This window comes from Vombatus ursinus, unplaced genomic scaffold (genome assembly GCF_900497805.2).
Source record: "Vombatus ursinus unplaced genomic scaffold, bare-nosed wombat genome assembly UNPS02008082.1, whole genome shotgun sequence".
Taxonomy (NCBI): domain Eukaryota; kingdom Metazoa; phylum Chordata; class Mammalia; order Diprotodontia; family Vombatidae; genus Vombatus; species Vombatus ursinus.
The window spans coordinates 1-13,677 of NW_020947860.1; the positions used below are offsets into that span (position 1 = coordinate 1).

The 13,677-nt window shown below is 44.8% G+C and overlaps 1 protein-coding gene across 3 annotated transcripts; it reads left to right on the forward strand.

Moving 5' to 3' along the window:
- The first annotated feature begins 54 nt into the window (after window positions 1-54).
- On the forward strand, window positions 55-13,116 carry LOC114034126 (band 4.1-like protein 1). 3 transcript variants are annotated; one of them, XM_027849727.1, is made up of 7 exons: window positions 55-155; window positions 365-448; window positions 3,387-3,473; window positions 4,500-4,583; window positions 7,346-7,426; window positions 8,871-8,987; window positions 12,892-13,116. In XM_027849727.1, exons 1-7 carry the CDS (start codon window positions 69-71, stop codon window positions 12,898-12,900), a joined length of 549 nt encoding a protein of 182 aa, XP_027705528.1. In that variant the 5' UTR covers window positions 55-68; the 3' UTR covers window positions 12,901-13,116. The 3 variants fall into 3 exon arrangements, with proteins under 3 accessions (XP_027705528.1, XP_027705530.1, XP_027705529.1); XM_027849729.1 differs by having other exon boundaries at window positions 3,390-3,473; XM_027849728.1 differs by having other exon boundaries at window positions 368-448.
- The last annotated feature ends 561 nt before the right edge of the window (window positions 13,117-13,677 follow it).

Genomic DNA, 13,677 nt, shown 5'->3' on the forward strand with positions numbered 1-13,677 from the left:
TTCTAGGTTGGTTGCTGAAAGTTGCTCCCCATCCTTTTTACCCCCCCCAGCCTGTGAAGACCGAGACAATGACTGTCAGCAGCATGGCGATCAGAAAGAAGATTGAGCCTGAGGCCGTATTGCAGGCTAGAGTCAGTACGATGGAAACAGCCCAGGTGACACGCCCTTCCCCCTCCTCCCCATCCTGGCCCCTGCTCTTGGGAAGTCTCTCAAGAGGTATCTCAAGTAATGCCAGTAAAACCGAGGGAGGGAGTGGGGGATCCCCTTGCCAGCTTTTGACCTCCTGTGATTTCATCACGAGGTCTGTGTTCATGTCTGTATTTCCAGTCAGCTCATAGTATCCCCTAAACTTCCTTCTTGTCAGCAGGTGGATGGGGGAACAACTGGGGGGAAAGAGATGATAACAACTTCCCACTCTGTCACCATGGAAACCACCTGCACTACCATGGTAAGCTGATGTAGCCCCATCTGGCTATCTCCAGTTGGGGCAAAGGTGGGGAGGCAGTGCTGGACATGTGCCTCTCAGTTCCCTCTCCTTGATTTCCCCCTCACAGTACTAAAAACAGCGCGTGTGGTCAAACCTTGAGTCTCTGAAATGAGTTGAGCTTTGGCAGATGCGTGGCTCTGGGCCTCAGGTATCCCAAGAGCCTCTGTCTTATGGGTAGAAGGAGAGGCCATATTCTGACCAGCCAATATGCCTGGAGATTGGGCACTTCTGACAGACCAGTTTTTTCTGTGCAACTAAAGTTTAATCAGAAACATCTGTTTGAGTCCTTATCATTTTTGTAGCCAGTCAGGCAGTCGGTAAACATTTGTTAAGTGCCTGCTATATGTCGGGCTTCGTGCTAAGCACTGGGATCCAAAGAAACCCCCAGATTAGTGAGGGAGACACCATGCAAACAGCTATGTACAAACAAACTACATTACAGCATAGCTTGAAATAATCAACAGAGGGAAGGCATTAGAATAAAGGGGTATTAGAAAAGGTATCATGTAAAAAGTGGGATTTTAGCTAGGACTTGAAAGAAGCCAGGAAGCAGAGATGAGGAGGGAGAGAATTCCAGGCATCCAGGGAGCAATCAGTGAACATACCTGGAGCTGGGAGCTTTGTTCGAGGAACAACGAGGAGGCCAGGGTCACCAGGTTGCAGAATACATAGCAGGGCTGGGGTGGGAGGGTGTAAGGTATAAAAAGACTGGAAAGGTCAGAGAAGGGCCAGGTTACAAAGGACTTTAAATGCCAAACAGAGGATTTTATATTTAATCCCAGAGGTGGATAGGGAACTGCTGGAGTTGATTGAGTAAAGAGTGGCATGGTTGGAACGGAGCTTGAGGAAGATGACTGACAGCTGGGTGGAGGATGGACTGGACGGGGGTGAGATTTGTGGCAGGGAGGCCGCCCAGCAGGCTACCTCCTGACAGTGTCTGCATTTACATTCTACGAGTCACCTATGTGACCTTGGGCTGACTCCTATCCTTTCCCTCCTTCCCACCTGATTTTCCTCTCCTTTAAAGTAAGTGGGTTAGACTAGGTCACCTTTCTGTTTGCTGCCAGATCTGGCATTGTCTTCTGTGCTCTCGGGCCCCTTCCTAAATCCTAGGATCCCAACTTGGTCAGTAAAATCCAGGCTCCAGGAGTGGGTCTTTGATGTGGGCCTCAGAAAGCACAGTGTGATAGAAAAAGACCACAGTTCCACCGTGCTTAATAAGAACAATATAACAAAAAACCTTGGACAAGTCACAACCCCCTGAGTCTCAGCTTCCTCAGCTGTAAAATAAAGAGTTTGTACTATATGGCCTCTGACATCTCTTCTAGCTCAATAGCTGCTGTTCAGTCATGTCTAACTCTTCTGTGACCCCGTTTGGGGTTCTCTGGGTAAAGATGCTAAAGTGGTTTGCCATTTCCTTCTCCAGCCCATTTTATAGATGAGGAAACTGAGGCAAACAGGAGGCCAGGTTTGAACTCAGGTCTTTCTGACCCTTGGCCTGATGCTCTATCTACAGTACCACCTAGCAGCTAGCTCTATAGCTATGAAACTATTCTTATTACCCAGAATCATGGGTACCTCCTTCCCAACAACTGCCAAAGAAGAGTAGAAAGAACTCTGTATTACAGATGCAGAGATATGAGCTCAGCCTGTAGCTTGTTGTATGAACTTGGGTTAGGGCACTTCCCTCCGAGCCTCATGTTCACTTATCAGTCCCCTTGGGTAGTAACCCCTGCTCTGGCTGCCTCACAAGGAATTTAGGAATCGAGATGAAGAATTGCTTTAAAAAGTTAAAGGTTCCCTTTATGTATAAGCGATCTTGAACATCGGCGATCCAAGAATGAAGACAGGGATGGAGAAACTATAGGTTATTGGGGCAAACATATCAAATCTGGTTTTTATCCCTTGGAAAATTTTTGTATTTCTTTTTAATTTTTAAAGTAAGTCCTTGTTTTCTTGTTATTTGCTACTTTCTCCTAAACACAAATTGCAGAGAGAAAAAAAAAGACAAAAGACAATTTAATTCAACCTAATTCCTGGTTTGGAATTCCTAATTTCTTTATAACATAAAAAGATTCAAATGATTTTCTTCCCCACACTTCTCCCCAGCCACTTGGCTTTTGTTCCGCTTGCCCCCAGAAGGTCCATTGTATTAAAGTTAAAGGGAAAGGGACTATAGTTCAATATAAGGAAACCATCTGAAAAATCAGAACTATTCAACAATGGAATGGGCTACTTTGAAAGGTAGTGAGCTTGCCGTCGCTGGTACTGTTCAAGTTAAAGCTGGACTGCTGGATGTCATAGGAGAAATCCTACCTGGAAAGAGGGGCTTTCAGAGATACCGCTTTCCCCTCTAGCTTAGACACAAAGGATTATAGAACTAGAAAGAATCACAGAACCCACTGAGTCCAGCCCTCTCATTTAATAGACTGGGAAGGTGGGGGGGTTCAGAGGGGAGAAATAACTTGCCAAAGAGGCTTGCTTCACAAGTTAGAAACAGAGTCAAGACCCTAGAACTCAGGTCTCTATTCCAAATTACTTTCCATTTAGTTTGTATATATTTTGCTTTGATTTGTCGGTCTTAAATGTTCCTCTAGTAGAATGTAATCTCCTTTTATCCCCAGCATTTAGCACAGTGCCTGGCATGTCACTGGCAATTAATAAATGCTTGTTGAATGATGAATGAGTGACTGTATCACTTACCTGGAGATTCAATAATACCACTGCTACTCATTAATTATTTGTTAATTAGTAATTCATAAGAAACTCTGTGGCTGTGGGAACTCTGTGTTCTCACGCTCAAGTGCACTGGTGCCCATGGGGGAGGGCCCTGGGTGCCTGCCCACTCTCCCCTCGAGCCTGGCAAGCCCTTGAGGTCTACCTGTTGTTATTTCTCAAGGAGAACAGTCTGAAGTCTGGGAAGGGAGCAGCAGTCATGATTCCCGGACCGCAGACGGTGGCAACAGAAATCCGTTCTCTTTCTCCGGTAAGGGATCCATCCTCCATCCATTTCCATGGTTGCCAAAAGCCCAGAGGCTGGGGGAGTGGAGTAGACTGCCAGTTCTAGTTATTAGAGCCGTTCCTGGAGTTGAGACCATTCAGGTTCCCTATGCATCCATTAGGAATTTTTTCCTTATTATTAAGGCAAAACGTATACCTCTGTATAATTTCCATCCATTGCCTTTAGGGCTAGGTGGAACAAATGTAATTTCTCCTCTAGTTGGACTTTCAAAAACTTGAAGGTAGTGGTTCTCACCTTCTCTATTCGCCTTCCCACCCCTGATTTTCTCTTTTCTAGGCCTGATATTCCTAGTGCTGTTAACTGTTCATCTTATGACATAGTTTCAGGTCTTTTGATTTATTCCAGTCGTCCTCCTTTGGACGTGACCCTTCCTGAAATCAGGCCCCAGGTCTAAGCACAACCCTCCAGGTCAGGGCTGCTACTGCCTTCATGGCTCCATGCCTCCATGCCTCCATGGCATGTCCAAGGCAGCATCATGAACCTCTCTCTACATGGCGTGTTTCAGAAAAGTTCTAAACTAGGAGCCAGGAGACCTTGGTTCTAGTATCACCTCCTGAATAGGTCAAACAACTTCTCTGCATCTGTTTTCTGACCCCTGAAATAAAGCATTGTAGTTGGTGATCTTGAAGATACCTTTCCTGTTCTAAGATTCTAGGAGGCTGGAATTTTCAGCAAGCCTATGCCTGGAGAGAGGACTGGTGACCAACCTTAATGAGGAGAGGGCACCATTCACCTCATTCTTCTCTCTTTGTCCTTCTTCCTGGTTAGGCTGAGGGTAGGAGAAGCCTCAGGGCTCTCTCTTTTGCTTTTTAACTTAAACCAATGATTCTCAAAGCGTATGCCATAGCACTAACCTCGAATGGCAAAGATCTCTTGTCCCAGAGGGTGTCCCCCAATCCTGACCTCCACACTCTTCCCTAGCATCCTTGTGGGATGCCATGCCTCCTCCATTTAATGCCTGGGAATGGGGTGGGCTTGTGTCCCTTGCAGATCATCGGGAAAGATGTACTCGCCAGTGCCTATGGGGCCACTGCAGAAACCCTGTCCACTTCCACTACCACCCATGTTACCAAAGTAAGTACCATTTAAGAGATGGGGGAGGGTATCTGTGGCATACAGAGGCTTTCTATGAACCCAGCTCTATGGCCCTTGAGACAGTGTGGTGCAGTAGAAAGAATGCTTGATTTCAAATCGGAGACCCGGGTTTGAACTCTGGCTCTGCTACCCATTGCCTGTGTAACCTTGGGCAAGTTGCTTAACCTCCCTGGTTTCCTCATCTGTAAAATGAGGACCTTGACCTGGATGTTCTCCAAGGAACCTTCCAGCTCTAGATCTATTATCCTAGCACTCATGGGGAAAGCCACTAAAGATCTCAGTTGTGGCCAAGATCTGCCCCAAGCTCTCCTTATGACCTTGGGCAAGTCCCTTCTCCTTTAGGGGCAAAATTAGAAATGGGAGGGGGCAGCTAGATGGTGCAGTGGATAGAGCACCAGTCCTGGATTCAGGAGGACCTGAGTTCAAATCTGACCCCAGACACATGACACTTACTAGCTGTGTGACCCTGGGCAAGTCACTTAACCCCATTGCCTAGCCAAAAAAAAAAAAAAAAATTAAAAGAACAAAACAAAATTAGAAATGGGAGATGTTGGACTAAATTGAGCTAAATGGAACTGGAGGGCCACGTGGGAGGCGATAGACTAGATTGGGCTGGAAGGGACTAAAGGGCCGTGTGGGAGACAGGGGCTAAACTAGAGGGCCATGTGGGAAGCTCTGGACTAGATTCAGTTTCTTCACCTCTACAATAGAGAAAATAATGCTAGTCCTAACGTTTCTCTCTCAGGGTTATTACTGATCAAAAAGAAATATTTTTTTGAGCTCCTACTATGAGCTCGGTTCTATGCTAACTGTGTTAGGGAAGACTAAAAAAACATAAGACATGTAGCAATATTGTTCGAAGAATAACTGTGAACGACTAAGTTATTCTGAGTATTATAAATACTCAAATCTACTACAGAGGACCTAGGAAAGAAGGTGCTGTCCACCTCCAAAGAACTGATAAATAGAATTATGCATAGTGTGTTTTCCATACCTTACAGAGAAGGACCATGTAGGTCCTATATTTTCTTCTTCTTTTTTTTTAAATTTAATTTTGTTACATTTTATATATGTGTGTGTGTGTGTGTGTGTGTGTGTGTGTATGCATGTGTATCTGTGTCAAGTGATAGCCTTCTCTAGTGTGGGGTGGGGAGGGAGGGAGAGAGTTCACAACTTAAAATGTAATAAAATTAAATTAAAAAAGAAATGCAAGACATACATAGTCCTTCTGTCTAAGGTATTCACAATTTAGCGAAAGAGGTTAAAAGTCACCTGAAATGAGAACAAACTGCAAAATTTTGTGTGCTTAAAGGCACAGTTGAATACTGACTCTGAGGGCTGGAAAGATGTGATGAGAGGCAGTTTGGGATAGTGGGAGAGGTGACTCTAGAAGTCAGGGCGTCTGGGTTCAAATTCTGCTGTCTACACTAACTTTTTGACCATGGGCAGGTCACAACCGCCCTGAGCCCCCAAATAAAAAGGTGGGGAGATCCTTTCTGGCAGCAGATCCTCTGGTAATGAACCTTGTATGCTTGATCTGTGTCGTAGGGCTGGGAGGAAAGCTGCAGACCCTAATCGCTATGGAAATGTTTACTCGTGTTCCTTTTGCTGGGAGTTTAGTAGACAGGGAGATCGGTGGGAGATTTTAAGCAGGAAGTTAGACTGTAGCTGGTCTTGAAATCTGAGTAGAATTTACATAGGTGGTAGGCATAGGACTGGGAAAGCATTCTGGGTAGGGGGAGAGAAGAACCAGCATGAGTTGAGTCAGGCTATAGAAGCAGCAACAAATGTACATATTGCAGAGCATTGAAGGCCCTAGCCAGATTGGAACAGAGGGGTTATGCTGGGGTGCTTTTGGAAAGAAAGTTGGCTAAGAAGGCCAGAGCCAAGTGAGACGGGGCCCTATCTTATTTTGATAATAGAAGCACTGCTTTTGGGGGATGGGGCAACTAGGTGACATAGTGGTTAAAGCACTAGGCCTGGCATCAAAAAGGCGAGTTCAAATGCAGCCTCAGATACTTAACAGCTGTGTGATCTTGGGCAAGTCACTTAATTTTGTTTGCCTCAGTTTCCTCATCTGTAAAATGAGCTGGAGAAGGAAATGCTAAGAAGGAATTAGGTACTCCAGCATTTCTGCCAAGAAAACCCCAAATGGGGTCACAGATATTCAGACAGGACTGAAATGATTGAACAAAGAGGGGGATCAGTTTGTCTGGGATGTTGCACAACACTAGACATGGCAGGCCCAGTGGAGAAAGCCATTGTGCCAGGCATAGAGAAGGGACAGACCTGAAAAGCATTTCAAAGAAAGAATTTTTAGGATTCAGTGTGTCTGATCAGATTTAATGAAGAACAAACTGCAGGAGGAAACAAATTGAGGAAAAAGAAAAACCAGACATGTTTCTCAAGTTTTGAGTAACTACAGGAGGGGGGAACCTGTATGTGGCCTCAAGGCTGCAGGTTCCCCAACTACTGAACTAGGCAAATATACCTCTGCCCGGCACGGGGGCATGAAAGGGGAGGGTGTTTACGGCCCTGGATAGATTTGCGGTGATCATGGACAGACTTCCTGTGGTGGTGCCAGTAAACTAAAGTTTAGAAATATCCCTGGGTTCTAATCTCATCTCTTCCACTTGCTCTGGTTAAGTACCTTCCCCCATGTAGGACTTAACCTTCTGACCTGTGAATGAAGGTGTGGATTGGATAAGACAGTTTCTAACTTTTTCTATGTCTCCCTTCAGACTGTGAAAGGAGGATTTTCTGAGACCAGGATAGAGAAACGCATCATCATCACGGGAGATGAAGATGTAGATCAAGACCAGGTATGCCATCTGTTCTACCTAGAACCCTGTGCCTTGATCAGAGGACATCTGGCCAGGCTAGAGAAAAGGATGGGTGTGGGGTAGGGAACGAGTCCATTTCCTACTGTTCTAAGCTCTAATTTGGGAGCAGGAAGGCAGAAGGGTGAAAATTCAGTACAAAGCTGAGATCTGCCTTTCACAAGCGATGGACCTGTTACCACTGTGACTGACAGTGTTAGTGGTATTCATCACTCATCTTCTACCCTGCTCACCCCTCATGCCCACCCTTTATCTGGTGACCTGGCCTTGAGTCCCTGAGAAGCAGTGACTAGGAATCTAAAATGGCTTAGTGGAAAGATCCCTGGACTGAGAGGCCAGTGAGCTGGATTCAGATCTTAGCTTTTCTACTGATCTTATATGTGACCTAAAATAAATTCTTTTCCCTTTCTGGGCTAATTTCCTTCTCTGTAAAAATAAGGGTCCCTTGTCCTTTCTAGTTCTAAATGTAATGATCCTAAGATCCTTTTCTAGTATCAGGAAGTAACTTACTTGGAATTTGAGCAAAAATACCAAGACATTTTCCCCACTAAAAGAACTCACAAGGCACCCTAAACTTCCTTCAAAGCAAATCCCAGATCATGAAGAGGAAAACTCACCAAGCATCCAGTCTTTGTATATGGAGCTCATTAAGTAATCAGAAATAGGCTTAGGTCTCATAGGCAAAACTAAGAAGTGTTACCAGTGCTTGGTCTTTTCTAGAGGTGTGCTGGTAAATGTTTAACAACCGGCTGTGTGTGTGTGTGTGTGTGTGTGTGTGTGTGTGTGTGTGAGAGAGAGAGAGAGAGAGAGAGAGAGAAATGTATACAACACACTTTTAAAGTTTAATCTGCATTATTAACATTTTCTCCATGGCTTTTTTTAAGTCTAGACAATCAACAAATAATAAAGCAATCCCCTATGTAGCACTTGTCAATTTCTGAAGTGTAAACACTCACATTGAAAATTTAACAATCAGTTTTCCAAAACCAGTTTAAGCTGGCTCCAGCACATCTCTAATCCTTTCTTCTCCCAAAGCTCTTTTATCCCTTGGGGAAATAAGACATGCATTCAATAACATACAGAACTGTCATTTAATTGGTACCTGTGGGGTACCCTGTGCTGGGCTTTGGCCTGGTTGAGGGGAGGGGATATAGTGGTCCCTGTCCTCATGCAGTTCCAAATCTAATTAGCATAGAAAAGTCCCTGTGGATGCTGAAGTCTTTGGGTTTGGTTGGTGACCTGGCTTCTACCTCAAAGACATGTGCCCCAAACCCTAAATCTCAATCCTGGCTTCAGTGGATTGGGTTCATTTAGGGATATACCCTTCTCCTCTCCTCCCCCTCCCCCTGTGCATCCTGGGGTCTGGGTCTCTGGGTTTAAATTAGAGGTTGTTCATATCATACAGTGTCCTATCCTTGTGTCCCAGGCGTTGGCTTTGGCCATCAAGGAGGCCAAACTGCAACACCCAGACATGCTGGTAACCAAAGCCGTTGTATACAGAGAAACAGACCCATCTCCCGAAGAAAGGGACAAGAAGCCACAGGTAATGAATGCCATGGAAAGGCCCTCCACGGGGCTCTTCCTCTGACCCCCGATTACTCATGCACATGTTTATTGTTGTTGTTCAGTTGTGTCCAACTCTCTGTGACCCTATTTTGGGCTTTTCTTGGCAGATATCCTGGAATGGTTTGCCATTTCCTTCTCCAGTTCATTTTACAGATGAGGAAACTGAGGTAAACAGGGTTAAGTGATTCAAGGTCATATACCGAATAAGTGTGTGAGGCCATATTTGAACTTGGGAAGATGAGTCTTCCTGACTTGTGGCCCAGCATTCCATCCACTGCACCACCTAGCTGCCCCATGCACAGGGGGAGATCACAGGTATCCTGTATCCTGGGATGCATGGATGACCTCAGCCCTGGGACAGTTGCCTGCTATTAATCCTTCCAGGCTTTACAACCTCGCTCAAGTTTTTCTTCCCTTGGATAGGCTTCCTGGACTGGGGAGCAGCATGTTGAGGAATGTAGAAAAGAGTCTTTACAAGTATGGAATTAAACATGCATTTTCAGATACAAAAGGGAAAGGAAAGGGAAAGAGGAAGAAAGGAAAACAGAAGGAAGAAGAAAGACTAGACTGTGAGGCATCCTAGATTCTTGGCCCAGCTCTGCTACTAACTCATCTAGGCAAGTCTTGTGCCTCAGTTTCCTCATCTGTAAAATGAGAGAACTGGACTTGATGACGTCTGAGGTCTTTTCCAGCTCTGAGTCCTGGCCTGCCATCATTCCTCTTCCATGTCTGAAGTATCTTTTCTGCTGTGTCTCCTCCATCTAACACCCCCTGCCGCTGCTCTCCTTTGTCTGTTCCGTTCACAGCTCCCGTCCTCCCTGCCCCCCCCCCCGCAACAAACACGTGTACAAGTTCTTTCCAGCAAGGCTCCTCATTCTGGCATCCTCCCACCCCTGCTGCTCCCACCTGTAGATCTGTGATGGTAGCTTTTACTTGCAGCTGCCTCTGCTCCTTCTTTGGCGTCCAAACCTGTCTTTCTTCTCCTCCTCCTTGGGCTCTGTCGTCTACCTTCTTTAATTCTTTCATGCTGTCACCCCACACTGTGCCATCTTTCTCTTTTAGAGCCCACTTTCTAGCGGCGATGCCCTTCAGGAGCAGACACTTCATTCCCTTTATTTCTTATCCCAGCCCCTGGCCCCATGCCCCCCCACCCCCATGCAAGAATCACGTCCCAGGCTGAAGAGATCATGGGATGAATGTTGTTTGTTCATAACCCCTCACGATGGGACAGAACAAGTTGGGAGAGGCTAGAATCATAAGTCATTTTTAGAGCAGGGTCAAAAGGCAGGACAGCTAGGTGGCACAGTGGATAGAGCTCTGGCCCCAGTGGAGTCAGGAGGACCTGAGTTCAAATCTGGCCTCAGACACTTTACTAGCTATGTGACTGTAGGCAAGTCACTTAACCCTGATTGCCTCACCAAAAAGCAAAAAAAAAAAGGATCAAAGGGCAATGGAAAGAACAATGGGGCAGTGGTGATCAGAGAAGCCCGGGCTCGATATTTAATACCTGTGTGACTTTGGACAAGTCACTTAACTTTTTCAGGCCTCAGTTTCCTCCTCTATAAAGTTGGGGGGGGTTGGGGTTTAAACTAGATGACCTAGTGGTATCAAACAAATAGAAACAGATCCCTGGGGGCTGCAAATTGACTTAAACACCACAAGTTAACAGTATGATATATTAATTTTTATTTATTTCATTAAATACTTCCCAGTTACATTTTAATATGGTTCAGGAATATGGATTTGACCTCTCTGGTGTAGTGAATAGAGCACTGGATTTGGAGAAAGGAAAACCTGCCTTCAAATCCTGCCTCTGACATTTACCTGCCGTATGACCCTGGACAAGCCAATTGATCCCTCTTGATCTTAGTTCCTTACCTGTCAAATGAGACGGCTGAACTAGATGATTTCTAATTTCCCCTTCTAACTTTAAATCTATGATCCTGTGATCTCTAAGAGCCTTCTTGGCTCTAAATGCTATAGTCCTAATTAGTTCTGTTAGTGCTGGGAGAAAGGGAGGCTTTCTCTTCTCCTCCCATCTCTGAATGATAGAGTTGGTCTTGGCTTCCTCCCTCCCCCATCCTCCCTTACAGGCGCCTGCCCAGACACCCCTGGGAGCACCAAGGAGATTGCAGTTCCTGCTGGTGACCTGTTCCTTCCAAACTCAGTATTTGAAGCCTTTGAAAAGTGCCTCCGATGTTCCTACCCCTTTTTCCTTTGGGCACATTAAGACAGCGGGATTGGTTGCCATACAACTCACTGCTCTCATTGGAGGTGTCTGTTACCATGCCCACACCCCTGACCAGCAGCAGGGCAGGGGCACAGTGACCACCTACAGCATGAATACCACGTTCTCCTGCTACGTTCTACATGAGGCCAATCTCTGATCCCAGTGGGGAGCTAGACACCAGAAGTGGAGTGGGGCAGTGGTGAGTCAGGAGGCTACCATTTTGGTCTCACCTCTGCCTATGTATGTGTGACCTTGGGCAAGTCCAACGTGATATAGGTCTCAGTTGTCCACTGTGATAAGAAAGAATTGGACCAGATAATCTCTGAGGTCACTTTCAGCTCCAAATCCTGTAGCTGATTGATTATAGTTGATTATATAGTTGATATAGTTGACATTTTTGGGGTGATGATGATAACGACAATGATGATGATAATAATGATACCAGTAGTTTATATTGATAATATAATTCACATTTCTATAATGCCTAAAGGTTATCAAATCATCTTCCTCAAGAGCATTTCCTTTGGAGTTAGAGAACCTGGGTTCAAATCCTGCTCCAATGCTTATTGCTCATGAGTCCTTGCACAAGGCACTTAACCAGTTTCCCAATGTGTGGAGTGAGGAGATTGGACTAAGTGTTTTCTCTAGGGTCTCTGCTTTCCCATAGGATCTATAATTCTATAAAGTAGATAGCAAAAGTATAATTATCCCAGTTTAACAAATGAGGCACCTTCTAAAGTATCTGAATTTACTTCTGAAGTATACTGAATTTCCTTACAATTTACTTCTGAAGTAAATTGACTTGGCCAAGGGCACCCAGTGACTTAGGCTCTTGACCAGAGGATTTACAAAGGGAAGAATCTCATTTATGAGATCACATAAGCACTAGTGCTGGGATTCAAAGCTAGGGTTCTTGACTCCTAGCTCAATTCTCTTTCACCTACAACACAGATTCTTCACTTGATATCCATGAACTTTTAAAAAAAATTATTGTGATAATTGTATTTTAATATAATTGGCTTTTTTCATAATCTTATATATTTTATTCTATGCATCTAAAAACAACTGACAGCACAGGGATAGAGCACCAGGCCTAGAATTAGGAAGACCTGAGTTTAAAATCTGACCTCAGACACTTACTAGCAGTGTGACCTTGGGCAAGTCAAATTAACCTCTGTTTGCCTCAGTTTCCTCAATTGTAAAAATGAGAGTAATAACAGCACTTATCTCTTAGGGGGATTGTGAGAATCAAATGAGATGATATTTGTAAAAAATACTTAATACAAATTCCTGGCACTTGATGCTATATAAATGCTTATTTTCTTCCCCTTCCCTGAAACATGATTCTGGGAAATGGTCCATCAGCTTTACCAGACTACCAAAGGAAGCCATGACACAAACAAGGCTAAGAACCAGCTTGATGCTTCTCTGTGATCCCAGGGAAACAGTGACTGATGGAGCCTATGAGCCACCTGGGCCTTTTTGCTCAGCCAGGAAGGAGAAGGCTTGAGCTGGGAAGGTGGCAAGAAAATAGCCATAAATCATTAACTCATTTTGTCCTTTTTTTTCCTTTTCCTTTTCTTTTCTTTCTTTTTTTCTTCTTTTCCCCTCTGATCTCTCTCTTCTCTTTCCCCTCACACTGGACTTCCAGGAATCTTGACCCCTGTGCAAAGAAGTTGGCATCTCTATTCAAACCAACTTGGAGAGCAGTTGAGGAGAGGGCCTTCACACTGAATTCTGAGATTAGACACAGACAACCCAGCTGCAATGTTCCGTCCCTGCTGAGAGACTACAAAGGAAGAGCATATATATGTATAGATATATATAGGTATATATATATATATATACACACACATACACACACACACACACACACACACACACACACATACACACATACACACAGCAAACAGAACACAGCCTTGCACTGCTATGGAAGTTGCGGGGAAAGAAATCAAACCAACGGCTAAAGCAAACCAACCAACCACCTACGTTCGCCTTTGCAGACAAAAAAAAAAAAAATGGATGGGATTTTTAAGAAAAAAAAAAGAAAAAGAAGAAAAAAATGCTACCATGATAAAGAGAAATAAAAGCCAGACCCCTTGTGACATCGCAGCTGCCCAGCAAGCCACAAGCTCTGCATATCCCATCTCACGAGGACTCGTGTGTGATCCGCTCCTTCTTTTCCAACATTCGTCACCCATGTGTATGAGGGGGAATGCTTTGCAACAAAGCAAGCATCATAGAAGCTCCGAACAAGAAAAATGTTTGAAAGAAGGAAAGAAGATCCCCACTGGCAAAAGGAAGGAGTTCTTTCTCTCTGGGCCTGACACTGGGCTCTGTGGCTAGTATTCGTACCCCTCTCTCCTCCCTCCCCCAAACTCATGCTAGTCGTGACGTACTCTCTTGCCACCATTGCCCCACTCTTTTCCTCTCT

Coding starts and splice junctions, on each gene's coding strand:
- LOC114034126 (XM_027849727.1), top strand. CDS start 69: ATGACTGTCAGCAGCATGGCGATCAGAAAGAAGATTGAGCCTGAGGCC. Junction 449..3,386: donor AAACCACCTGCACTACCATG/GTAAGCTGATGT, acceptor TTATTTCTCAAG/GAGAACAGTCTGAAGTCTGG. Junction 7,427..8,870: donor AAGATGTAGATCAAGACCAG/GTATGCCATCTG, acceptor CTTGTGTCCCAG/GCGTTGGCTTTGGCCATCAA.